At 45.6% G+C, this 25,563-nt stretch overlaps 1 protein-coding gene across 1 annotated transcript; it reads left to right on the top strand.

Moving 5' to 3' along the window:
- Positions 1-691: 691 nt before the first annotated feature.
- On the top strand, positions 692-23,828 carry ABAT (4-aminobutyrate aminotransferase). Its single transcript, XM_033166984.1, has 15 exons — positions 692-810; positions 3,221-3,318; positions 4,821-4,850; positions 6,015-6,132; positions 8,375-8,424; positions 9,346-9,426; positions 10,335-10,427; positions 10,818-10,880; positions 13,075-13,138; positions 13,817-13,965; positions 15,839-15,976; positions 17,124-17,291; positions 17,722-17,868; positions 22,043-22,154; positions 23,114-23,828. The coding sequence occupies exons 1-15, from the start codon at positions 741-743 to the stop codon at positions 23,233-23,235; spliced, it is 1,503 nt and encodes a 500-aa protein (XP_033022875.1). The 5' UTR covers positions 692-740; the 3' UTR covers positions 23,236-23,828.
- The last annotated feature ends 1,735 nt before the right edge of the window (positions 23,829-25,563 follow it).

The following is a 25,563-nucleotide window of genomic DNA, read 5'->3' as shown; positions in this document are numbered from 1 at the left end:
TATAAAGCTAAATAAAGCTGAAACAGCAACAAAAGCAGAACTTCATAGTAAGCTCATTCACGTGTTCCACTGAATACAGGTAGAACTCATCTTTACACGTCTAGGAGTGTTTGTGTTTAAGAGTACTGTATAAGCTTGTACTCGAAGCTACTAACATGAGTTTGGCCAAACTGCGGGAGGCAGTGAAGGATAGGCGTGCCTGGCGTGCTCTGGTCCATGGGGTCACGAAGAGTCGGACACGACTGAACAACAACAACATAAGCTTGTCAATATGTACGCCTCAACTGTTGTATGCACAGAAACATACAACTTTGAATGTTAAATGTGAATATGAGTTTACAGGTCAACTATTTGTGTACACAGGACAGGATGGTGGTGATTAATTCGTCATTGGCTACCAACCACAATGGCTGTGCTCTGCCTTCACAGTCTGCGGCAGCAATGCTTCCGAATACCAGTTGTTGGAAAGCAAAGGAGAGGAGGGTGTTTTTGTGCTGGAATCCCGCTTGCTAGTTTTCCACAGGCGTTTGGTCGGCCACTGTGAGAACAAGATGCTGGACTGTTGGGTCCCTGATCCAACAGGCTGTTGTTCTTATGGGGCTATGATTCATGGTCACAGGAAAAGCGTCTTTGCTTGTGTGTTCAGTCTCTTCCTTCTCTGTCTCCCAGGTCATCAGCAACAAGGGAGGAAAAAAAGAAGGTTTGATCCTCTGGTTTTTTGTGACAGACGAAAAGGGGAAATGGCGCTGATGCTGCTCAGCCGACATCTAACGAGTTCGTTGCAACAGAACTCTAGGATTATTGCAGCTGGTAAGTGGTGGAAAAAGCACATGAAACAGAATGGAGATATTACTGGAGTTCCACAGCCCAAGGCAGTGGCTTATATTAGTCCTGTGATGAATATCTCCCTCGTGTTTCCCCCCTTCCTCCCACCAGTCTTCACCTATTTATGGAGAAAACAAATCGCATTTGGAAATTACTAGAGGGGAGGGGAAATATCATTGAAATTCAAAAGGGGGGGGGCTTGCCTTGTACTACATTCACACCACACATTTAAAGCACCATGATATCAGTTTAAACAGGCATTGCTTTCCCCAAATAATTCTGGGAGCTGTAGATTGTTAAGGGTGCTGAGAGTTGTTAGGAGACCCCTGTTCCCCTCCCAGAACTATAACTCCCAGTGTGGTTTAACAGTCAATCCCTCTTCTCGGGAACTCTGGGAACTATAGCTCTGTGCAAGGAATAGAGGGCTCTCCTAGCAACTCTCCGCACCCTTAACAAACTACAGCTCCCAGGATTCTTTGGAGGAAGCCATGACTGTTTAAAGTGGGAGCTGTAGTTTGTTAAGGGTGCGGAGACCTTATACCGAGGTCATTCTGCCTTATACCGAGGTCACATTCACCCTATACATCATAGCCCTCTCAATGTATAGGGTGAATGTGACCTCGGTATAAGGCAGAAGGACCTCGGTATAAGGCAGATTCGCATGTTCATTACGAAATGTCTTTCTGTGAGCAAAACCAGCCAGGATCCAAAATCTTCCCTTTCTGTTCTGGCCTTTCAAGAGGCTTTTAAATTCCTCTCGGCTGGGAAAGCCGGTACAAACTGCCTCCTTCTTGTTTATCCTCTGGAGCTTCTCGTGTTACTCTTCAAGCATCTAATAAATAGGATTCATCTCCCAGAACATTGCACAAGAATTGTTTACTTGCTACGCAGTTCCCGTTGGCTTGGCCTCCTGCTCTGTGAAGATTCCCGTTAGCAAAACTGCAATCTGATTTTTTTTTTGGGGGGGGGGGGAGACGGGACATTTTTCCACCATGCACCAGAATTTTCGTGAGAAGGTAGATTGTCCCTACAAAAATATCATAGAGGCAGATATATGCCCTGCATTGTATACCCACAAAGTCTATTGCATTTGGAGGGCCACAGATTCCCCATTCTTTAATCCAGTTCATCGTTGCTTGTGGTTTTTCAGCATCTCAATGAGAGGTTTTACACATCACCTGCTATCTGAATGAGTTTTTTGTTTTGTAACTGGAGACGACACAGATTGAGCCTGGGAACTTTAGCATGGAAATAACGTGCTCTGTCATCTGAGCAATGAAATAGAGGAAAGAACACGGGAATCTGCCTTATTCTGAGCTGGTCCATCTAGCTTAGTATTGTCGACACTGACTGGCAGCAGCTCTCTGGGATTTCGAGCAGGGCATTCCTAGTCCTTCCTGGAAATTCTGGGGTTTGAACCTGGGACCTTCTGCATGCAAAGCAGATGCTCTGCCACTAAGCTACAGCTTTTCCGACCAGCAGGAACGTTCATGAATCCTCTATTGCCATCCCATCAACTCAGCTGATCAGTGTTAGAGGCTTCACTGCCACAAGTGCAATGAAGTCAGATCAGAGCCACAAGCTCTGATCAATAAATTAAATCAGCTAAAGTCTCAGTTGGTTTCATCACTGCAGGGCATACATTTTAATCTTTTTCGTGGGGGGGGGGAGGGGAGGCTATTTTTGGTCCTAGTGTGTCAGCTCAGTTTGGACAGATGGGGCTTCTAACCATGCCTGGTAGCCTTTGCTTATTAAATGAAGTCAGAGGCTTCCACCAGTGTCTCAGAAAAGGCGTTCAGACTGGTTTTTGATAGAAGGCAACTTTATTTCACTGCAATGGATTTGTTCAATAGATATGTACACTCAGGGCGGCGAGTCCCGTTTCGCCACTTGGGGTGAAACCAGAAGTGCCACCTTGCCCTGCTGCTACTACCGAACTGCCCACTACCAAGATCTTGCCCCAATTGGACACAATCTTGCCCAAAATCTACACTGATGATGGCGGTGCTTCTCTACCACTGGCGGAGGCAGTAGGTGCCCCCTGGAGAGTTTCTGCCACCTGAGGCAGCAGGCTGGTTCTACCTAATGCCTGAGCCGGCCCTATATACAATGCAATTCTATACATATTACCCAGAAGGGAGTCCTATTGTGCCCCGTGGGATTTTCTCCATGTTAAGTACATTTAGGATTGTAGCTTTAAACCAGGCTCCCTCAACCTTGGCCCTCCAGATGTTTTGAGACTACAATTCCCACCACCCCTGACCACTGGTCCTGCTAGCTAGGGATCATGGGAGTTGTAGGCCAAAAACATCTGGAGGGCCGAGGTTGAGGAAGCCTGCTTTAAACCTTTTTTTTTTTTTTTAAATGACTTCAAATTGGTTTATATTCCTTCCAGGGCACAGAGGAATCAGTCAAGCTGCAGCAAAAATTGATGTGGAGTTTGACTACGATGGGCCCCTCATGAAGACAGAAGTCCCTGGCCCAAGATCCAGGGTAAATTGATGCATTGAGGCAGCTGTCTTTCAAACCCCCACTTGCACTCGCATTTTTCAAAACAAAATGAGAACCAAAAGGCAGTCATGCTTCCAAATTTGGACTCCTACAAATTTTGTGATGCTGTTTTCTACCCAGTGTCCGCAAAAATACATCTATTAGGGGAAGGTGTGCGAATAAAAATGAACGTATTTGAGGAAAGTAACATGCAAACGTGTGTTAGGAGAAATTGCTTGCAGAGAAGTGTTCCTTAGTCGAAAGTACATACCGAAACGTGCTGATTAGGAGAAATTTGCGCTAGAATGCTGAACAATTCTCATGGGGTTTTAAAAATAAGGGAAACCCAAACAGCCACAGGAATGTGGAGAACTGAATTTAGGATTTGAAAAAATGTGAAACCAACAGAAACGGAAATTGACAGACCTATCAATCCTAATTGTTACGTCACACTAAGCCACACAATGGCTTAGTTTAGTGGAAGGTGTGCAGACTTCAGGAGGAGAGGGTGCAGCCAATTAGTTCCTCAGTTGAGCTGAGCCATGGTTTGGTTTATAGCATAGGTAGGCAAACTAAGGCCCCGGGGCCGGATCCAGACCAATTGCCTTCTAAATCCGGCCCGTGGACAGTCCAGGAACCAGCGTGTTTTTACATGAGTAGAATGTGTCCTTTTATTTAAAATGCATCTCTGGGTTATTTGTGGGGCATAGGAATTTGTTCAATTTTTCCCCTTCAAAGTTGCCCTGTGATTTGGAGATCCAAACCACAAGCACTGTGCAGACAACATGCTAAGACATTCCATAACATCAGTGCATCTGTCGAAGATATCGTCCTGCTTAAGCCACTAGTCTATATACATATAAATGTTCAAGATGGGTGCGCGGATGCGAAGGCCTTGCTCCATAACCGCTTGACCGGTTGCCTTCAAATTTGGACACAACATTCCTTGGCCATATGGGAAGGTTCTCAGGTACCTAGATTGCAAAAATATCACACCTTTCCCAGGTAAATCCGTGAATTTGTCCCAAAAAAACCAGCGCCCTCCAGTGGACGTCAAAGGAACACATGCTTTACAACAACAGACTTCAGAAGAGGGTGGGAGGGAGAGCAGCACTTGAGGTCGCCTCAGCCAATAGGCTGTTGGCGGGAGGGGCCTAATCAACCTTTAGCTACCACCGCCATAACAACTCCTTGCCTCAGGCTCGGCCAATTCCCATTTTAAAACAGTGAGCAACAGACATGAGAGTGTGGAGGTGATGGAACAAATCGCAGCACAGGCGTTCAACAGAACAACCTGTGGAGAGCCAGGCGAAACAGGGAGAGAAAGACTGAGAGGAGGCAGACTTAAGTTCATCGGGATAACGTGTGGGAAACCAGGTGGAAACGGGGGGGGAGACTGAAATGGGGCACACGGAAGTTCGTGGGGATAAGCTGTGGGAAACCAGGTGAGAAGGGGGGTGGGGAGAGAGAGCTACAGATAATATTCTTTATCTCTTTCCTTCCAGGAATTAATGAAACAGTTGAATAGAATTCAGGTAATTTATCCTGCTTTTTAGTGTAAAAATATAAATCTTCTGCCATCTTTTGCCCCCAAACCCCTTACTTGCAGTATTATAATAATACTAGGCAGCAGATCAGCTGTGGATGGGTAGGTAACCCTCCTTGCAAATGGGGGGTGGGGAGGGCATTCAATACTTCTTTGAGAAGCTGGCCATATTGATTTTCAAGGAGGAAAGTGGCCCAGAGTCCCCAGCTTGGAAGATGCTGCAGATTGGGGGGCCCTCGGAGGGTTCCCCTGTGGCTGTTATTTGTCCGTCCTTATATCTACCACCCACGTCTCTGTGGGCCACATTTGACCAGTTGTCAGAGCCTCCCAACTGTCCATCGCCTGGTATCACAATGATGTCAGGTGGGCTGTTTTTACCTGCAGGTTTTGAAATCAAACCACATGGGCAAAAAGCCCAGTACTTTTTGGAAACCCCATCAATCAGCTGATGCAAGCAAACCCTCTTTTGGCTCAGCCTTCTTTACCTACCAACATAGATGACATCAGGTAGAGGGCAGGTATGTGTGTGGCTTGGCCCACACAGCCTTAGGAATCAAATGGAGAAACTTGGCCAGTCTTCTTAGGCCTGGGAGCTGAGGTTTTCCTTATTTGGATTCATTATTATTTTTTATTTAGAGCATTTGTACCCTGCTCTTCAGCTAAAAAGCCTTTCAGAGCGGCTAACAGGCAATCAGTTAAACAAGACAGCCCCTACCTGGAGATTTACAATCTATTTTTTTTTTTAAGGCACACAAGGGAAAAGGGAGCCGGAGGGGAGAGGGGAAAAGCAAACTCACTTTCCCTGATACTATGCTGAGGAGCACCTTGCTGTGTGTGCATGTGACCATTTTCAAGTAGGAAGCTGGTACGGGACCCCAGTCTGGATCGAGGGTGCATTGCTTTTTATTCAAAATAAAAAGTGGCTGCTTTAAGCACAATTGAAAAAGCATGAATAAAAAGTGCCGTGTGTTGATTGGCCCTTAAATTCAGGGCACTGCCAGGGAGGAAGCAGGCAGACCAGGACAGTGTTGTGGCCTCCTCAAGTCTTTTTCAAAAGCAGAGGCAGCCCCCCCCCTCCTCCTGTGCTAAATGGCCTGAATGGTCTTTCCCTCGGGGGCAGTCAAGGCCACTTCTCTCCCTCCCTTCCTTCCAGAATGCAGAAGCTGTGCACTTTTTCTGCAACTATGAAGAAAGCCGGGGAAACTACCTTGTTGACGTTGACGGGAACCGCATGCTGGATCTCTACTCTCAGATATCTTCCATCCCAATAGGTAAGCCAAGAGGATGCCCTCTTGTGGAGGGGCATGAAACTCCCTTCTGGGAGAGGTGGGGTTGCCTGCTGTCTTAAAAACAAACAAACAGTTGGGCCATTTTTGCAGGGTGCAGTTGTAAAAGTCCATTGACAGCTAAACCTCCCTGTACAGTGGCAATCTACCTCAGAAGAAATACTGCTGGGGCAAATAACAGGGTGGCTGCTTCATGCCCTCCTTGTGGTCTTCCTGGAGGCATCTGGCTGGCTGCATTTGTTATTGTGGTTAGTGTCTGACTGGGACCCAGGAGACCAGGGTCCAAATCCTCACTTGGCCATGAAGCTCACTGGGTGACCTTGGGCCAGCGACTCACTCTCAGGTTAACCTACTTCACGGGGTTGTTGTGAGGATCAAGTGAGGAGCATGGGAGAACCATGTAGGTCACCTTGAGCACCTTGGAGAAAATGGTGGGGGATAAATGCAACAAACAAACAAACAGGAGGCTGGACTGGGCAGACTCTGCACTGGTCCTGCAATGCAAGTTTAGCATTCTTCTTTTCAGTGTTGCAAGTCCCAAATTTGAGCAAATCTTGGCCCTAAACGCACGTTCTGGTCTAGAGCCAGGGTTGTCATTCAGCAAGGCGCTAGGAGGAACTTTCCAAACTCCGAAGAAAGTAGGTTAGCCTTTACGTAAGACTTCCAAACAGAACTGAATAGCTACAGAAGTGGAACTGGCTAAGCCTCCAAGCTCCTGAAGGGCAGGAATGCAGATTAATGACCACAAGAGTGTGCCATTTTATTTTGGCTAGCTGCTGTGTAGTTACTATGTCTGAGCTGTTTCAACAGTACACCAGCGTCAGAAGAGCACCAGCTGGGCCCGCAAGCTGCCACCGAAATATTTGAGGTTGTGAAAACGGGGCTTGTGACCCCGAGCTTGCAAACTCTTGACTGTGTAGAACTTAATGGGCCACTTGCTGCTGGCTAAGCGGCTGTGATTTGACAGAATGTTCAAAGCACTCAGCCTGCTCAGGGTGAGCAATCATGTCATTAGTAGAATGTGACAAACCAGTTGCATGGCTTTAGGATCGTTGCCAGAATAATTGGTGCGCGCACAACTTTTGGGGACTTTGCAGGTGGTCACTGCAGTGCTTTTAGTTGTAGTTATTCCAGTATCAGTGATTCTGAAATTATTGGGGGGGACATTTAAAAGAGGAGCATGGAGAGTATGGACTGAGCCTCCTACTGAAGGTGGGTTCTGCCAAGTCCCATAATCACAACCACTGCTCTTTGTCTCTGGGTTTCAATAGGGTGGCTAAAGTGAACCTTTTGGGGAGAAGCATTTGAATTCGTTACTGTCCACTGTGCTGATTCCTAAATCATGCTCTTTCCCTGTGCATGCCCTGTTCGTCCTTGGAGGCGCTCTGTTTTCTTCCAGCTTCAGGGACAGCTGTCCCAGTGAGCTACCCTAGCAGTAGCTACTGTCCTTGTGAAATGAAAATTCACAATAGCACTCTGTCAAATAACAGAGCAGTTGAGGTCAGGCGGTGATCCATTTTGCATGCAACACTTAAGCCAAACAATGGCTTTGACTGAATGAGTAAGTATTGCAGGGGGTTGGACTAGATGACCCTTGGGTCCCTTCCAATTCTAAGGTGCACAATGCGAAAACTGTGGCCGCTTGGCTCCTCCCCTGATCCCACAGTCACTGCGCTACCTGGAGTTAAGCCACGGTTTGGCTTAGGGTTACATGCATAACCATGGCTTAGCTCTCTTGCTCCAAATAAGCCACAAGCTGCAATCAAGTTTGTTCCAGGAAGAGAAAGACTGGGGGAGGAGCGAAATGGCTGTGATTTCCTCCCTGGGTGCCAGCACGCCTGCTTGCTCACACATAGCCATGGTTTAGCTTAGCATTATGTGCAAACCAGGCCAATGTTTGTGTTGATTGCCTGTGGTTTCTGTTCCTCGCGTTCAAACGACAACATAAATGAGTAAAAGGAAGTGAGCTAGAATGTGTCATCAACAGCTCCCAGACTCAAATTATGTTTTCCAAAAACCTTCAAAGGGTATGCTTTCCACCTACCAACATTTCCTCTACTAAAATTATTTATTTCAGCAAGCTAAGCTTTCGGCTATGCCCTCCTCCCCCCGCCAAAAAAAGGCATACAGTGGGTTGAGGGCAGTTAAGTACACCTTGAACATGTTAGCTGTAAGCTGGCAGGGTTCCTTGAAAGCCATTGGAAATTCTCTCTCTGTTTTGTTTTAGGTTACAGCCATCCATCTCTGATAAAACTCCTGCAGCAGCCCCGGAATCTGGTAAGGTGCTCCTTTCACCCAAGTCACTGAAGCAACTCCTACCCATGTTGAGATTTCTTTATTTGTTGATAAGCGTCGCCCAATATTGCCTGAATTGCACTTCTTACCCCTCTGGTTCTGGAAACTGCATGCTGGAGTTTGCTTCTGGAAGGTGGCCAGGTTTTCCAATTTTCTAGGAATTGGAGAACCATCTCTTGTAGGGCCGTTTCTGGCACTCAACCGCCACCACCCAGGCCCACCTCTAAGTTTCTTCCTCTACTTTCCCATTGTCCCCCTCTGCTTTTCTTTGCTACAGGTAGTGCCCATCTGTTTGGGCTTCCTTGGAATTTAACCTGGAGCCTTCAGATCTGTGGCTCGCTGCCCCTTATGGGTGAGCCACTCAAGCAGAGGTTCATCAGGCAAATCCCAAACCATATTTTTGTGTCAATCAGCCTGTACTTTTATCATAAGGAAGGAAGGAAAGAAAGAAGGAATGGGTAGGAATAAGATGAAAGGGGAAACTCAGGGGAAGGAAGGAAGAAAACAGGTGCAGATGTTAAAAAATGTAAAGTACATAGGAATATAGGAACCTGTCTGTCTTATACTGAAATCAAACTATTGGTGCACCTAGCTCAGTGTTGTCTACACTGACTGGCAGTGGCTCTCCAGGGTTTCAGACCAGGGGGTTATTCCCAGCCCTACCTGGAGATGCCAGGGATTGAACCTGGGACCTTCTGCATACAAGGCAGAGGCTCTACAAACAAGCCTAAGAGCCTTCCCTTTACAAACATAGGGAACTGTTTTGGACTTCAGTTCCCATCGCGCGCGCCCCCCAGCCAGTAGGCTACCTCCTTTTTGTAGTCTAAAGCACCTTGAGGGCATGAGGTTGGTGAAGACTGTGCTGCTTAATGCTGACTTCAAGCTTTTCGCCTTGTTTTCCAGAGTACCTTTGTCAACAGGCCTGCGCTGGGGATTCTTCCCCCAGAGAACTTTGCTGAAAAGCTAAAGGAATCGTTGCTTTCGGTACGTTTTGCGTTGGCAGAGAAATGGCCCCAGCATGGATGGTTTTGGAAGTTTCGTTGCACAACAGCCAACCTCCTGGTGTGGTTTTTAATTTCCTGTTGTTGTTTGAATGGTTCCTCTGCACAAGCCATGTCCCTCACTGGTTCTTCTTCACACCTTGAGTGTTTTTGCCCGACTGGAATATGTCATTGAACTCTGATTATGTCCTTTCCTTGCCTGGATGGGGGAACAGAGGGGAGATGTGTGAGTGTGTGTAGAAATCCACCTACTGTACAAAAGTAAAATGTACCCGTGTTGCTCCTCCCACTTTTGCCTCTGGCTCCGCCCACCACTCCCATGTGGCCCTCAGAAGGTTACCCATAAGAGAATGTGGACCTCAGTGTGAAGAGAGTTCCCCACCCCTGGCTTAAATCAACACAGATTTTACCACAAAAATCTGTTTGGAGAGCTGAGCTGTCCCACCTTACTGCTGCCTCCCAACATTTCCATCTTGCAATGCCAAAAAGTAAAATAAGCAACAAAAAGCCAGGTTATTCTGGCATCCCAGGAGATTGCAACACTATGATGAAGGCTTTAGGTGTGTTTAGCACCACACAGTGGTACGGCCAGGAGGAAAAATGGCCCCTCTAGGGCTCATGTGCATGTGCCTCTATGGCACAAGCCATAGATTACAGAGACACGACAAATGTAAGTTAACCCGAATATTCAGTTCTGCTTCTAAATCAGATTAATGGAAATTGTGAAAGTGGAGCCAGTTGCTCGGGGAAAGTTAATAGGTCACTGGTGGTGGTGCCTAAAGGGAAGAATATGCCCAGGATGTGTAGCTACTTCCTTGAAAGTCTCTTGTGTTGTGCCTTTTGAGATTAAATGTCCTTGTAACTCTTTTTTCACTCTCTCCCTGTTTACAGGTGGCTCCTAAGGGTCTATCTCAGGTTATAACCATGTCTTGTGGATCTTGCTCAAATGAAAATGCCTTCAAATCCATATTCATGTGGTACAGGGTGAGTAAAACATAGGAGACCATCTCAAAATCCTACAATCTGCAGGTGAGGCCTTGTTGGTGGTGGTGCCATCACCGTGGGCTGCTTGGTTGGCATTGACCCCATGGCAGGGCCTTTTTCAGTGGTGGCTCCCCAGTTCGGTAATCCCCTTCCTAGAGAGGTGCATCTGTCACTATCTTCAGGTGGCATTCAGTCCGATGTCAGCAAATTCATGTCGAGCAGTTATAGTTGGTTAGGAGGTCTTGCACTTACAAAACCACTCTCCGAAAAGATCAGACATTTTGCTATAAGAAAAACTCACTGGAAAGTTTGGGGCAGCCCTATAGAAATTGATGCTGGAATATTTTTTCCATCTCTGGACGTTTAATAGGAAGCCCATTTGTTTTCCAGAGCAAAGAAAGGGGGCACAGCAGTGTTACCAAGGAAGAGCTGGAGACATGCATGATCAACCAGGTAAGAGAGCCATATCTGAGTCACCTGGTGGAGGATTTGCAGATTCTTGGATGCAAAATAAGCATGTGGAACCTAGAGGCAGCAAGATCCCCATCCGTGACTTAAAATGAAGAGTGTTAGCATCATGGTCAGCCTGTCAGATTAAGACCAGGGAGAAACTTGGGTTCAAATCCTGCGGCAGCCATAAATGTCACCTTGAAAGAATCACCCTTATCATAGCCCACCTGACAGGGTTGTTGGGAGGATAAGACAGGTATGGGATGCGGGGGGGGGGGGGGGGGGAGAACTTTCCTTACCACCCTGAACCCCTGGTATGGAAGGACACAAACATTTTGCAGTTTTACTCTTTTTGTTATTCTGTCTTGCGTTTATTGTAATCAATAGATACCTAGAATACTGGAGAGATGAGGAATAGGTTATTTCAACACAGGTCCCCTCCTTCTAAGCCTGGTCGGTTGCATAACAGTGCCTGGAGCTTCAGTACAGGGCTTGATGCTGCCACCTAGAGAGGCTAATGAATTATGCAACCAATACAGTGGTACCTCGCAAGACGAATGCCTCGCACAACGAAAAACTCGCTAGACGAAAGGGTTTTGCGATTTTTAGGTGACTTGCAAGACGAATTTTTCTATGGCCGTGCTTCGCAAGACGAAAATTTCAATGCATTCCTATGGGAATTAAATTCCTATGCATTCCTATGGCCGTGCTTCGCAAGACGAATTTTTCGCAATAGGAAACGACTCGCGGAACAAATTAATTTCATCTTGCGGGGCATCACTGTATTATGAGAGTGCCTGAATTCATAACCTTGCTGAAGCAGGCCATTGACCCATCCAGTCCAGCATCCCATTTTCATAGTGCCCAACCAGTTGGAAACCCACAAAGAGGACCTGATCACAAGAGGGCTCTCCCCCTTCTGTGGCTTTCATCAACTGGTATTCAGAAGTGTCAGGGATATCCTCCTTCCCTTGGATGTTGCTCATGAGTAACGACAAGCCTTTAGGTAAGCTATAATTATTTATTGTCCATGATGAATTTACAGAGTCTCTGCAGTCATGTCTGCTCAGTCAGTTTCAGTTTCTCGGAGTGGCGGGCTTTCTCGCGCCCGCCAACACCACCAACGGCTAGGCACCCTGAGATGACGTCTGCGTCTCCTCCCCCCCCCCTCGTCTCATCTTCCTGTCTGTGACTGACGGTGCTGGGTCTCTCCTCTGTCATCCCCAAGCCTGGCGTCTCCCTCTCTTCCGGAGACATTTCCTGACGGGGGCTGGAGGAGGAGGATGAATCTGTGGAGATTATGGGTGGCTGTTCTCTATAACCCAGCGAACCCCCTTCCCTGGATGAGTCGCTATCTTTTCTCCCAGCTCTGGCTTGCTCCCCTCTCTCTCCCTGCTCCTCCTGAGTAGTCCCTCTTCCCCTGACAAGAAGCATCACTGCCTACGACCTTGAAGACGAGAGTGTAACCATCATTTCTAGTGGCATTTGATAAGCCTTATCCTTATCCATGAATTTGTCCAGTCATCTTTCAAAGCCATCCAAGTTGGTGGCCATCCCCGCCTCCTGTGGCAGTGAGTTCCACAGTTTAACTAAGTGCTACATGAAGACCTTCCTTTTATCTGTCCTGAATTTTCCAGCATTCAGCTTCATTGAATATCCCTGAGTTTTCGTGTTAGGAGAGGGGGGGAAACTGCTCTCCATGTCAGACATAATTTTATAAACTTCTGTCATGTCGACTCCGACTTGCTAGTCTTCCCAACTATAAAGTCCCAGATACTGCCACCTTCCTTCATAGGAGAGTCACTCCACCCCGTTGATCATTTTGGTAGCCCTTTTCCCTACCTTGAATTCAACCGCATACCATAACTTTAATTCTGCAACATGCGAGTCAATTCAGACGCTCGTGTCGCCCTAGCACAGCAAACATGCTTTAAAAGAGAGAGCCTGACTTTTTGTGGTTTGGAAAGTGACAGGGAAATGCATTGAAAAGTGTGGGATGGACAAGTAGCTTACAGGAAGGCAAATGAACACCCTGCAAGCAAACTGGGTCAAATGCTTGTTGCTGTACGACCCCCCTGCAAACAGGGATAAGAAGGAGCGTTCAGTAAAGACCGGATGTCATCTGACTTCTGAATAAGCTTTTTGCAAGCAGATCAGGATGAATGCTCAGCAAATAAATTTCTTGTTTTGATTCCAGCCCCCCGGTTGCCCGGAGTACAGTATGCTGTCCTTTATGGGCGGATTTCACGGGAGAACTATGGGTAAGGAAAAGTGTTAAGATGTGTGTTCTTGGGGGAGGTGGGGAAGAGTTTGGGGCTACTTGAACCTCTGCATTGTGTGGTATCCTTTTCCCCAATTTGTCTGGAGGAAGGGGGTAGCAGTGTAGAAGAGAGGGCTACGAGGTGCCATTTTGCCTTGACCTGCCTCAAAACTTGGCAGTCAGGCTGCATCAATGCCATACAGTTGAGAGAGGCCTGTGGTGATAGAATGAATGCTTCTGACAAGCTGGGTGGGTGGGTATGCGTGTGCCATTTTTTAAATGCTCCTGCACGTTAAAAATATATCCCCGCCAGTAGAAAACTAGCAAAGCAGTATCAGTTTTCCTGCTGCGGTACTTTTCTTCTTGCAGGGACCTTCTTTATACAAGAAGGGGGTACTGAAAAATGAGTTTGTTTCACACCTGCAATTAGAGCGGTACAGTCCATTTTCTTTGTCTCATGCTGAGGCAGGGGTAGCATAATGGGACCAATGGATGGACTGTACCACGTCAGACTACGGGTGAGCGGCATGGGTGCCACATCTTGAATGTTTTATATTTATATAACTGTTACTTTTTATGCTTAGCTGCCGGGAATGTATTCTAAGAAAACCAGAAAGGAGAGAAGCTGCTTTAAAAATAAATAAATGAGCCAATGTGTTGGTGTTGCCCCTTTCTGCAGGCTGCTTAGCTGCCACGCATTCCAAAGCCATCCACAAACTGGACATCCCTTCCTTTGACTGGCCCATCGCTCCCTTTCCAAGGCTGAAGTATCCTCTGGAAGACTTTGTGAGAGAAAATCAACAGGAAGAGGCCCGCTGCCTAGAGGAGGTAAGATCTTGGTCATGAAATTCTACTCATATATTGATTCAGAGCAGAACTCCAATCTATAGTTAGCAGAGTAAAAAATTAAACACATTGCAGGATTCCTCAAAAATAGACCAGAGGCAATTAATATTTCATCTAGCAGAGCTTTACTGCTACTGAAGGCAAATGAACAAAATGGTCACAAATCCAATATGTTCAGGGTTGGCACTGCCCATAAGAAATCCAGCTGCAGCAGACTTAAATTTACAATAACTTATAATAAGTCTGGATGTGGGTGGCGCTGTGGGTTAAACCACAGAGCCTAGGGCTTGCCGATCGAATCCCCGTCACGGGGTGAGCTCCCGTTGCTCGGTCCTTGCTCCTGCCAACGTAGCAGTTCGAAAGCACATCAACATGCAAGTAGATAAATAGGTACCGCTCCGGCGGGAAGGTAAATGGCATTTCTGTGTGCTGCTCTGGTTCACCAGAAGCGGCTTAGTCATGCTGGCCACATGACCTGGAAGCTGAACGCCGGCTCCCTCAGCCAATAAAGCAAGATGAGCGCCGCAACCCCAGAGTCGGACACGACTGGACCTAATGGTCAGTCAGGCCTTTACCTTTATAATAAGTCTAACCTTAACACTATATACAGAACACCACACCAGAAGGAAGAGAGACGGAAAGAGAAAATGAAACCCAGGCTCCTTCTGGCCTTACTTTTATAGCCAGCATGACCTTGACAGAAAGAGATAAGAGAACCAGTTTAAGCCAGCTGTACTCAGCTTCTCTGAAGGAATAACCCAAACATCATGAACCTTCTGCTTGTTTCTTTCACACAGAGAAGCTTCCAGAACCCTCTTGAATCAATTAGAATAGGAAAGGTCAGATCAATACTTTTTGTGCTAAGAAATGCAAACTGACAATCTTAAGAGCAGCAACCCTACCTCAACGCAGTCTGTTTCTTCCCCCCTACTCCACCCACCCTCCCCTTGCATTTATGTATTTCTTTATTTAAAAGCATTTATAATAAACCACTTAATTTGTTTAGAATCTGTAAGCAGCATGCCACATGAAACCAATAAACCATATCAATCAAATACAACATAAAACCAGTAAAGCTGTACTGGTTTTAAAAAATGTGTTTTGGGCTACAACTTCTCGCTGATAAAAAAGACATCTTTTTTTTAGCTTTTAACAAATGCCAAAGACCTTGTTCACACAAGATGTCCCAAGGTAGTGACATCATTTATGTAAGCTATCAGTCGCCGTGGAAATATTGAGCTATATTTATAACACACTGTGTTAGTTATTGCCTAGTTGTATAGGGCTGTGGGGAGGGGACTGGATGTAGCTGGCAGGTCAGATCCTCACCTCACCTTTCCCTGCCCCATTTACCCTGCAGGCTAGATTGATGGGTGACTGACTCCTCCCACCTGTCAATCACCTGTTGTAACAATGATGTCAGGTAAGCTGTTTTTGGCCATGCGTTTTCAAGCACTGACAATCTCTTGTACATCTTTTTCCCCCCAAGTTAACTGTACAAGGCTATACTCAGGACAAGTAGACATAGACTAGAAGTATAGAGTTGGATGAGACCCCAAGGGTCGTCTGGTCCAACCCCCTGCTATGCAGGAATCACAGCTAAATAATCCCTGACAGATGACAGGCAATAAGATGCTCAGTACACACAAACACACACACACACACACACACACACAGAGAGAGAGAGAGAGAGAGAGAGAGAGAGAGGCATTTGTTCACTTCAACTGCTCCAAATCATTTCCGTTTTATTTTTCCTTTAAAATATAAGTTGGCTCTCACATTTAATTGTGGAAAGAAAAAAAAAATGTCAACAGCCAGTTTCTTTTTCAAAAAATAAAAAATGTTCAACATACAGGTGGAAGATTTGATTGTAAAATACAGGAAAAAGAAGAAAGTTGTGGCAGGAATGATCGTTGAGCCCATTCAGTCAGAAGGAGGGGACAACCACGCTTCAGATGACTTCTTCAGAAAGCTGAGAGACATTGCCAGGAAGGTTGGTAGAAAGCCAGACTTAAAATTTGAGATCTTGCCAAGTTTCCCATCATTTGTGGTGGGTTAATTTGAATGTTTGCTGCTGCTATTATTAATATTATTAGGCACTTGCATCCCAAAGGCTATGTGCAAATCCAGTCTGTTTTTTTATGCTGTTTAAAGAATCTCTATTCTATAATTTATTTTTTATTATCATAATTGTATTTATGTAGCTTTTTATTTTTATATTGTATAGATATGCTATGTGTTGACTTTTGTGTTATATGTTGTAAATGGCCCTGCTGTCTTTCAGCGCAGGGTGGTATATAAATTTATTTAATAATAGTAATAGTAATAATAAGTCAGCAAAATCAGTTATGTTTTGTTTTCAGTTCGGGGAGGCTGAAACATTAATTAATGTCAAAAACAGACAGCAGGATAGACTGCCTCCTCTCCATCCCCACCCCCCCACCCCTGGCCAAAAAAGAATTATGCATAGATGCACAGGTTGACACTAACATGATAACACAGTAATTATTTGGGTTTGTAACCAATGCTATTTCTACTGTGAGTAGACCAATTCCACCCCACTAAAAGATAGGCAGATATTTATTTTTTTAATCCAGAGGCCTGGGTGAATAAAAATAATTTTGTCTGATGCCTAAAAGCAGATAATGATGGCCCCCTGAGGAGAGTATTCCACAAGCTGGGAGCCACCACTGAGAAGGCCATTTTTGTGTCACAGGGTCCCATCGGTCCATGAACCTGTCTCTCAATTGCACAGCAATTCTGCTGGTGGGATGTGCGGTGAAGGCATCTCAGATGCAGTCATTACAGGGAAAGCAGCAGGGAGACATCTGTCCTACTCCGTTCCTTGCCTCCTGCTGAGAGTCCCAGTTCTTTATTTTACTTAGTTATCGCGTTTACATTGCACCTTTTTCTCCAAGGAGCTCATGTGATGCACATGGTTCTCCCCCTCATTTAATCCCCACAACAACCCTGTGAGGTAGGCTAGCCTGAGAGGCTGTGACTGGCCCAAGGTCACCCAGTGAGCTTCTTGAGTTAGTGGGGATTTGAACCCTAGTCTCCCCGGTCCTACTCTAGCACTCTAAGCACTACATCACCACTGACTCTCCAAGTAACTAATATTGTCCACTCTCTCTGAGCAGCATGGCTGTGGTTTCTTGGTGGACGAGGTGCAGACGGGAGGCGGATGTACCGGCAAGTTTTGGGCCCATGAACACTGGGGCCTGGATGACCCAGCCGACGTGCTGAGCTTCAGTAAGAAGATGATGAGTGGCGGGTTTTTCCACAAAGAGGAATTCCGGGCCAACGCTGTAAGTCACAGATAGGGAACCTTAGCTTTCATTTGGTTCCACACGCTGCCCTACAATATCTGTGCAGCTGGTTTTAAACCCCTAACCCTTCTCTCTGCTGACTCCCTGGTGATTCTTTTAAAAAAGTGCATTAGAGGAACCAGAACCACACTCAACTCCATTGAAGTGCATGGAATGTTTTGTTTAAGTGTCGGCAGGCAGCCTTGTTGCTTTGATGGTGGGCAGCAGCTTGACTGAGGGGCCAAAGTCTCCTTCAGTTGTCTTAATGGATCAAGGAGCAAAGATGTGCTAGGCATTATCTTCTTAGCTTGCACTGTTGTTAGTTAAAAATACTGGAGTGTATTGGGCTGGGCATCTGCTAAGCATTTCTTACAATCCTCATTGTTTCTCCTGTTCCCTCCTTCTTTCCTTCTGTACATCTGTCCTGCAGCCGTATCGGATTTTCAACACGTGGCTTGGGGATCCTTCCAAGAACCTTCTGCTTGCAGAAGTCATTAACGTTATCAAAAGAGAGGATCTTCTCAGCAATGTTATGCATGCAGGGAAAGCTCTGTTGTCAGGGCTGCTGGATTTACAGGTAAGCCTCTGTGCAGAGATTTTTATCGAGTGTTGTGCCATAAATTGTGATTTATTTCTTTCTTCTGAAAACCAGTTGCTTGAAACCACAGAAAGGGAGAGTGCTTATGTGCTCAAGTCTTACTTGCAGGTTTCCCTTTGAGGCATCTTAGTGGTCCCTTTGAGACCAGGATGCTGCACTAGATGGGCCATTGGCCTGATCCAGCAGGACTCTTCCTAAATAGATTAAATTCAAATGGGTAGGGTACGGGGGTTTTGATGCACTTTTGAGGTGGCCAAGGGCAGTTTGTGAGCTTCCTTTCATTCTACAAATCATCTCACTATTCATCTACAAACATATATACTGTATGTACCACTCTTGCAGGTGCCAATGCTAGGCTGCTGCTTAAATCACAAGAGTAGGTTTTGAAATGCTGAAGAAATCCCAGAGTGCCCTAAGAACGAGGCCAAGAAACAGGTGCCTCTTCTGCAGAAGAATGAAACCTTTGAGAATCCGGGGGACAGATTTTATCACAGCACTAATTTCAGATTGCCGGTTCTTTGTGTTGTGGCTGAGCAGGTATTAAGAGAATAAGAAATCCAGGAATGGGTTGCAATCACAGCTCAAGCTTTGTAGAACATGCTGACATTTTATTTGCAGAGAGAATAACATCTTATTTACATCAGGGGCAGTGAACCTATTCCCTCCCCTCCAAATGTTGCCAGACTCCCGTCTGCCTCATCCAGCCTAACCAGTGGCCGGTGCTGATGGGAATTGTAGTCCATCAACGCCTGGAGGGCCACAAGTTTCCCACCTCTGTTTTACATGGACTCAGCCACTGTGTCCATGGCTTAACCCTCAAGCTTTCCTCAAGCCGTAGGTGTGTACCGTATTTTTCACTCCATAGGACGCACCGGACCATAGGGTGCACCTCATTTTTAGAGGAGGAAACAAGGGAAAAAATATTTTTCTGGTTTTCCTCCTCTAAAAGCCCTGTTGCTGTTTTTTTGGGGTTTTTTTTTTTTTTGAGGATCAGCTAAAAGTTTTTCAGCTGTTTTTGCAAAGGCAAAAGGCCTTTTTTTAGGATCAGCTAAAGGTTTTGCAGCTTTTTTGCAAAGGGAAAAGCCCTGGGGTTTTTTTTTTGAGGATCAGCTAAAGGTTTTGCAGCTTTTTTTGCAAAGGGGGAAAAGCAAAACTCCTTTTGCAAAGGGGGAAAAGCAAAGAGGAAAAGCCCCATTTTTATGGGGTTTAACTCACATTTTTGAAAAAATCTTAAGGAAAGGGAGCCATTTCTACTGTTTCCAGACAGATAATCTAATCAGCCAGTCACATGTCCTGGGGAAACAAACAACCTCCCTCTGCAGCACATTCAACAAAGGAGGGCGTGGCAAGAGGGCGGGGCTGAAAGGGAGCCGGGACTCTTATCTCTCTCCCGATCTCTTGCTGATCAGCTGCTGAGTGGGGTCCTTTCAACACTCCCTTTTCTCTTTGTAAAATAAAAAGCACAATCTGCTTTTGGCCCCTGGGCAATTCAGCTCCAGGGACCACCATTCGCTCCATAAGACGCACAGGTATTTCCCCTTACTTTTTAGGAGGGAAAAAGTGCGTGTTATGGAGTGAAAAATACGGTAATTATGCAAACTGGCTGTTATTGTGTGGTGCAAGTAACACGCAATCTCCAGTCGGCAAGGTGCAAGCAAAGCCCTGCCTTCTCCGGCAGTTTAGCAGGGTGCAAGGACTGCTTTGCACCAACAATACCTTCTGTTCTCACCTGCAGTAAGAAGACACCAGCTCCGTTTATTCAGCGAGGTGCCAGCAAAGCTGTCTTCTGCAGCCTGGCGTTTCATCCTGCGATTCAGCAGGGTTTAGATTAACAGCTGGCAACACCACAGTGTAATATACAATTGAACTGCAGCTGTGGAAAAAAAGGCAGATTTCATGTTAGAAATTCTAAGGAGAGGGGCTGAAAATAAAACAGCCGATATTGTCAGGCCGTTACACCTGTCTTTGGTGAAGCTCTGGTCACTTCACTTCAAGGATATTGTGAAGCTCAGAAGTTTCAGAAAAGGGGAACAAAAATGGCCAAGGGGTTGGAGGAAGGTTTACAAGGACTGGGGCATTTTAGTTTAGGGGGAAAGGCAAGTTAACAGGGGGACATGACAGAGGTATATAAAATTATGCATGGTGTAGAGAAAGAAGATAATGATCTCCTACATACAGTCAGCGACTGAAATCAACCGATTCATTCTCTTGCATAATTTAATAAGAATGCAGAGTCATCCAATGAATCTGAATGTTAGGAGATTCTGGACGGGCAAAAGAAAGTACTTGTTTGCACTCGCTCCCATGGCAGGCAGTGATAGCCACCAACTTGGATGGCTTTGAAAGAGGGTTAGACAAAGAGTTGTTGTTGTTGTTCAGTCGTTCAGTCGTGTCCGACTCTTCGTGACCCCATGGACCAGAGCACGCCAGGCACGCCTATCCTTCACTGCCTCTCGCAGTTTGGCCAAACTCATGCTAGTAGCTTCGAGAACACTGTCCAACCATCTCATCCTCTGTCGTCCCCTTCTCCTTGTGCCCTCCATCTTTCCCAACATCAGGGTCTTTTCCAGGGAGTCTTCTCTTCTCATGAGGTGGCCAAAGTACTGGAGCCTCAACTTCAGGATCTGTCCTTCTAGTGAGTACTCAGGGCTGATTTCTTTGAGAATGGATAGGTTTGATCTTCTTGCAGTCCATGGGACTCTCAAGAGTCTCCTCCAGCACCATAATTCAAAAGCATCAATTCTTCAGCGATCAGCCTTCTTTATGGTCCAGCTCTCACTTCCGTACATTACTACTGGGAAAACCATAGCTTTAACTATACGGACTTTTGTCGGCAAGGTGATGTCTTTGCTTTTTAAGATGCTGTCTAGGTTTGTCATTGCTTTTCTCCCAAAAAGCAGGCGTCTTCTAATTTCGTGACTGCTGTCACCATCTGCAGTGATCATGGAACCCAAGAAAGTGAAATCTCTCACTGCCTCCATTTCTTCCCCTTCTATTTGTCAGGAGGTGATGGGACCAGTGATCTTAGTTTTTTTGATGTTGAGCTTCAGACCATATTTTGCGAGTAGGGTTCCCATATTTCAAAAAGTGAAAATCCAGACACAAAAGTAAAAAAATAAATAAAATGATGTTTTTGAGCTATTTTAAAGGAAAATCAGCAAAAACGACATTGCCGACATGGGTTGCCATACCGTACGTCCGGATATTCCTGGTCATTTTGCCGATTTCCACCCAGACACAGCTTCCTGCTACAGTATTCCGTGTATGTCCGGGAAATTCCGGACGTACGGCAACCCTACAAATGCAGGAATGAGAAGGAATTGCAAGCATGGAGTGTGCTGTTGTTGCCCTCAGGTCCTGCTTGTGGGTTTCCATCAGCTATTGGCTGGCTGATGCTGTCAGGAATGCTTTGATGGTGTTTCCTGCTTGGCAGGGGGTTGGACTGGGTGGCCCTTGTGGTCTCTTCCAACTCTATGATTCTATGATTCTATAAATGGGCTTTTAGCCTGATCCAGGAGACTCGCCTACAACAAAACAGATGCAAAGCAGCAGCAGCCTGTTGGGTTTTCTTTGAAGTTGCCACTAACAATAGCCATTTTTTTTAGGTACTATGTGTGTTTGAGCGTCTCTTTTTAGCCTTGCATCTGGACGCCACACGAGAGGCTTCTCCCAGAGAAGGCAGCTTCCTGGTCCACTACTAATCCTGGCTCCTCTGTTCATAGAAAAAGCAGAGTTAGATAAACATTTGAAATTGGAATCAGAGGATATGTAAGGCTGAAGCAATCTGAAGTTAAGTTAAGATAGGATATAAGAAGTTAGAGTTGTGTAATGTTTAGTTTATTATGAATAAGATTATAGGTATATGATGATTATGATTAAGATTAAGATTAGTTGTGAGAAGGAAGATTTTACAATGTTATAAAGTTACTAAAGAAGAATAGAAATGAACACAGAAGAGAGCATGCGAGGAAGTCCCAAAATAATGATTATAATGAGGATAAGCATAGTTAAATAAGTGTGTGTTAGTCTTTTTTTTGTATTGTTTTGTAGTTTTTTGTAGTGTTGTATTTTGTGTGTTGTTATGGTTAAAATTTAATAAATTCTTATATATATATAGAAAGAACTGGCTTAAATTCTCCTTCCCTCTTTTCAGAGCCGCTACCCACATCTGATGAGCAGGGTGCGAGGGCGAGGGACCTTCTGTTCATTTGACGCTCCAAATGATGCTATCAGGAACAAGCTCATTGTATTAGCCAGAAACAAAGGTAAGGCTCTGTGGGGTTTGTAGCTGCACCCCTTTCTTTATTTCCCATCTCTTTGAGTCTTAGGGATTTTGGCTACTCTGCATAGCCAATGGCCAGTGATTGTGGGAGTTGTCATCCATTGATATCAAACAGCTGCATGATTGCTCTCCTTTTGCATCATCAATCCCACCGTTTTTAATTTTTATTTAGTTCTACTAGTGGCAGAAAGGGCAGCGAGGTCCTACCTGCAACCAGTGAAAATCTTGATCTCTTTGGCATCAGAGAGTTCACTACTATTCTCCACACATGTTCATGCACGTTTTAGCAGCAGTGAGGACTAGAAACTTACTTTAAGAAACAAACAGAATGGAGAGTTTCTTACTTGTTTTTAATTATGTATTATAAAATAATGCATTGCAAAACAATGAACAATTGATCCTGCGATTTACAATACTTGTGGAAGTTGTTCCAGCATTCCACAAAAGATAAACAAATCCTCCCGTGTTACGAAGTTTGTTTTCAAGTCTGCAGAGTATTTTGTTTCGGCAATCACAAACCAAGTAACTCAATGGCGGACTTCATGCTTTAAAAATTCAGCAGCACCCTGTGCAACACCAAAATTTGGGGGGGCCCACCTCTTGCCTTCTGATGCTCGTCATTGTCATGCTGCCCCCTGCAGCACCCTCTCCGCTGGGCACCCAGTGCGAGTGAACCAGTTGCACTCCCCTAAATCCGACCCTGAATAACCAGAAAGAAAAAGCAGAAAATGTGAGCCGTATCCAGTGACTGTTGAAGCCTGCCCACTGAAATTAAAGGACATACTGTAGCTAACTTAAGTCCACAATTTTCAAGGGGCCTGCGCTGAGGATAATTTAGTTTTCTGTTAGAAGGAGGGATTTAGTGCAAAGTGTACATTCCTCTGTTGGTATGCTGACTAAAGAGTGCAAAGGCATTTCTAAAGCGCGTTTTCCTGTCCTTAGGTGTCGTGTTGGGAGGCAGCGGCGACCGATCGATCCGTTTCCGGCCCATGCTGGTCTTCCGCGACCACCACGCACACCTCTTCCTGAACATCTTCAGCGACATCTTGGCAGACTTCAAGTAGCCGAGTCTTACCTTGCACTGAGAAGAGCCCAAATCCTATAAGAGTCTGAGAATAGTTTATTTAAAATCATAAACATATATATATAAATATATATTTTCACTAATAGGAAAAACCGAATTCATAAAGTGGGGGATTTGTTTTGTTTTGTTTTTCAAACGTTTGTTTTATTTTTCCATGCTTATCACCAATTCGAGCTGCTTCCGACTCAAAACTCTGGACACCCTCTGGTGCTTGTGCAAATCCTTGCAAGTATTCTCAGTTCTGGGCAGCCGACCTGTTCAGGGTGAGGACTTAGGGTTGTTCATTATCTTGGTTAGGACACATGCTAGATGTCTGGTGCATTTAGACTCTGAAGCGGGATTCCCGAGAGCTTCTCAGCGTTTATAACAAATTTCCTGCCCTTAAAGGTGGCAGTGAGACTTTTGGAAATGCACACCTACTGCCACTGATCCAGAGCTCTGTATACATACCAGTGCAGATTCCCATTCATGCACATCCATGCACACCCCAGAGCCCACAGACCCACAAATAATCACTGACTGGAGCCAACTGTGTTTGTATTTAAGCAATTGAATCATTCCCCACTCTTTTTCATATATAATTTTTTTTTCTTTCCTTGCATATATGTCCCATTTTTCTTCTACTGTGGTACCCAAGGTGGTATCTGCCAGGTTCCCAGGACATCTCCCATCCAAGCGCTGACTGGACTCAGACCTGCTTAGCTTCAGCTTGCATGCCTTTGGACTCAGACCCTGGGTCCGAGTTTCCTTTTGAGTTTCCCCGTTGCATTTCCCTATATGCAGGTCACCAGAGGCTTAAACCCAATTTCTATTTGATGCAGTTTCCTAACCCTGCGTGGGTCACTGCCCTTGAGCATTGTAGATGTTTGGGATCACTATCCCCAACCCTTTTAGTGGAGATGGCAGGCACTGAACTTGGGACCCCTGGCCAGTGAGCTGCTCCTTAATAAAGAGAGGTTCCTTTTTATAACCACCACCACCACACTTCCTGTCAGCACAGAACTCTCCTTCACTGGAGGATTTTAAGCAGAGCTTGGATGGCCACCTGTCAGAGATTCTTTAGCTATGATTCCTGCATTGCAGGGGGTTGGTCTAGATGGCCCTTGGGGGTCCCTTCCAACTCTGGAATTCTGTGATTCTACTAAAGTCACATTGGTGAGACCAAATCATGTAGACGGTGCTTCCGAAGGCAAACATGTGGCTTGGTGCAAAGGGTCTCGATTTGCACATTTAGAAATGCACAATGACCAGCCCTGTTGGAAAGGTGCAGAAAGGCACTGCTCTTCTGTCGGAACCAGAATACTAATTTCTCTTAGCAGTGCCTAGCCTTTCGCCGATGAAACATGGCCTGCGTTAACTGGTGAGCACACCAGCTCATTTAACGTGGGGCAGTTCTTGATGACCGTCCCATTTTACAATCCCAGGCAGGCAGCAAAAGCAAATGGTCCGCCATGACATCCCAGACCTGCAGCTGCATGTGGCTGGACTGTGTTTTAGCCTTGAAGCATTGCCACTTGGCCTCAAATATCTTCCATGCTGGGGTGCTATGTTGCACACAGAAGTCCTCCTGCCAATTTTGATGGAGAGAGAGAGAGAGAGAGGGAAAGAAGCAGCAGAGTTTGTGAGTGTGGGTTTTGAATATTATTTTTTTTACAAGGTTGTCTGCTAAGCAGAAAGTGTGGACTTTTGTATGGATTGGGAAGATGGTATGTTTTAAGGAAAGTAAAACACACACACACACACAGCACCAAATAATTTTCAAACAATAACTTCTTCAGCACTTTTAACACTGATTTTAAGTTTCTAGACTTTGTGGTTGTAATACACAAGCATGTGGCTTGCTTGTGCAAGACTGAGCCAAACTCCATGTGCTTTTTTTTTTTTAGATACTGTGCCTTTATTCCGCTCCACCCCGCCTCCCCTCCCACCATGCATACCCTTCTCATAAATGGAGTTCTTTATGGGATGAAGAGACAGAGAAATTCACCCTCCTCTACTCAAAATGCTGTCACAACTCCTACCTTGCTGTCCCTGTCAGTCAGTACTGCCTGAAAAGGGGGGGGGAACCAAACGTGATCAACAGAAAGGGGGTCTTCTGTATGCACCCCCCCAAAAAACCCATCCTGTGCTATGTCTCCCATCTCCCTTTCAAGACAACATCAGCAGCAGGACCTGCTCTGCCATTAGGCAGAGGACGAAGAAGCCATTTTAGGCAGCTGATTCTGTGTGTCCTCAAAAATCAGCATTCAGGACTGCTTAATTTATTACTGCCAAGGATGGGGAGAGGTGGCTGTGTGTCTCAGGTGCC

Source organism: Lacerta agilis, chromosome 13, assembly GCF_009819535.1.
Source record: "Lacerta agilis isolate rLacAgi1 chromosome 13, rLacAgi1.pri, whole genome shotgun sequence".
NCBI lineage: Eukaryota > Metazoa > Chordata > Lepidosauria > Squamata > Lacertidae > Lacerta > Lacerta agilis.
The sequence above is the reverse complement of the archived record's forward strand: the minus strand, read 5'-3'. Positions and strand labels throughout refer to the sequence as shown.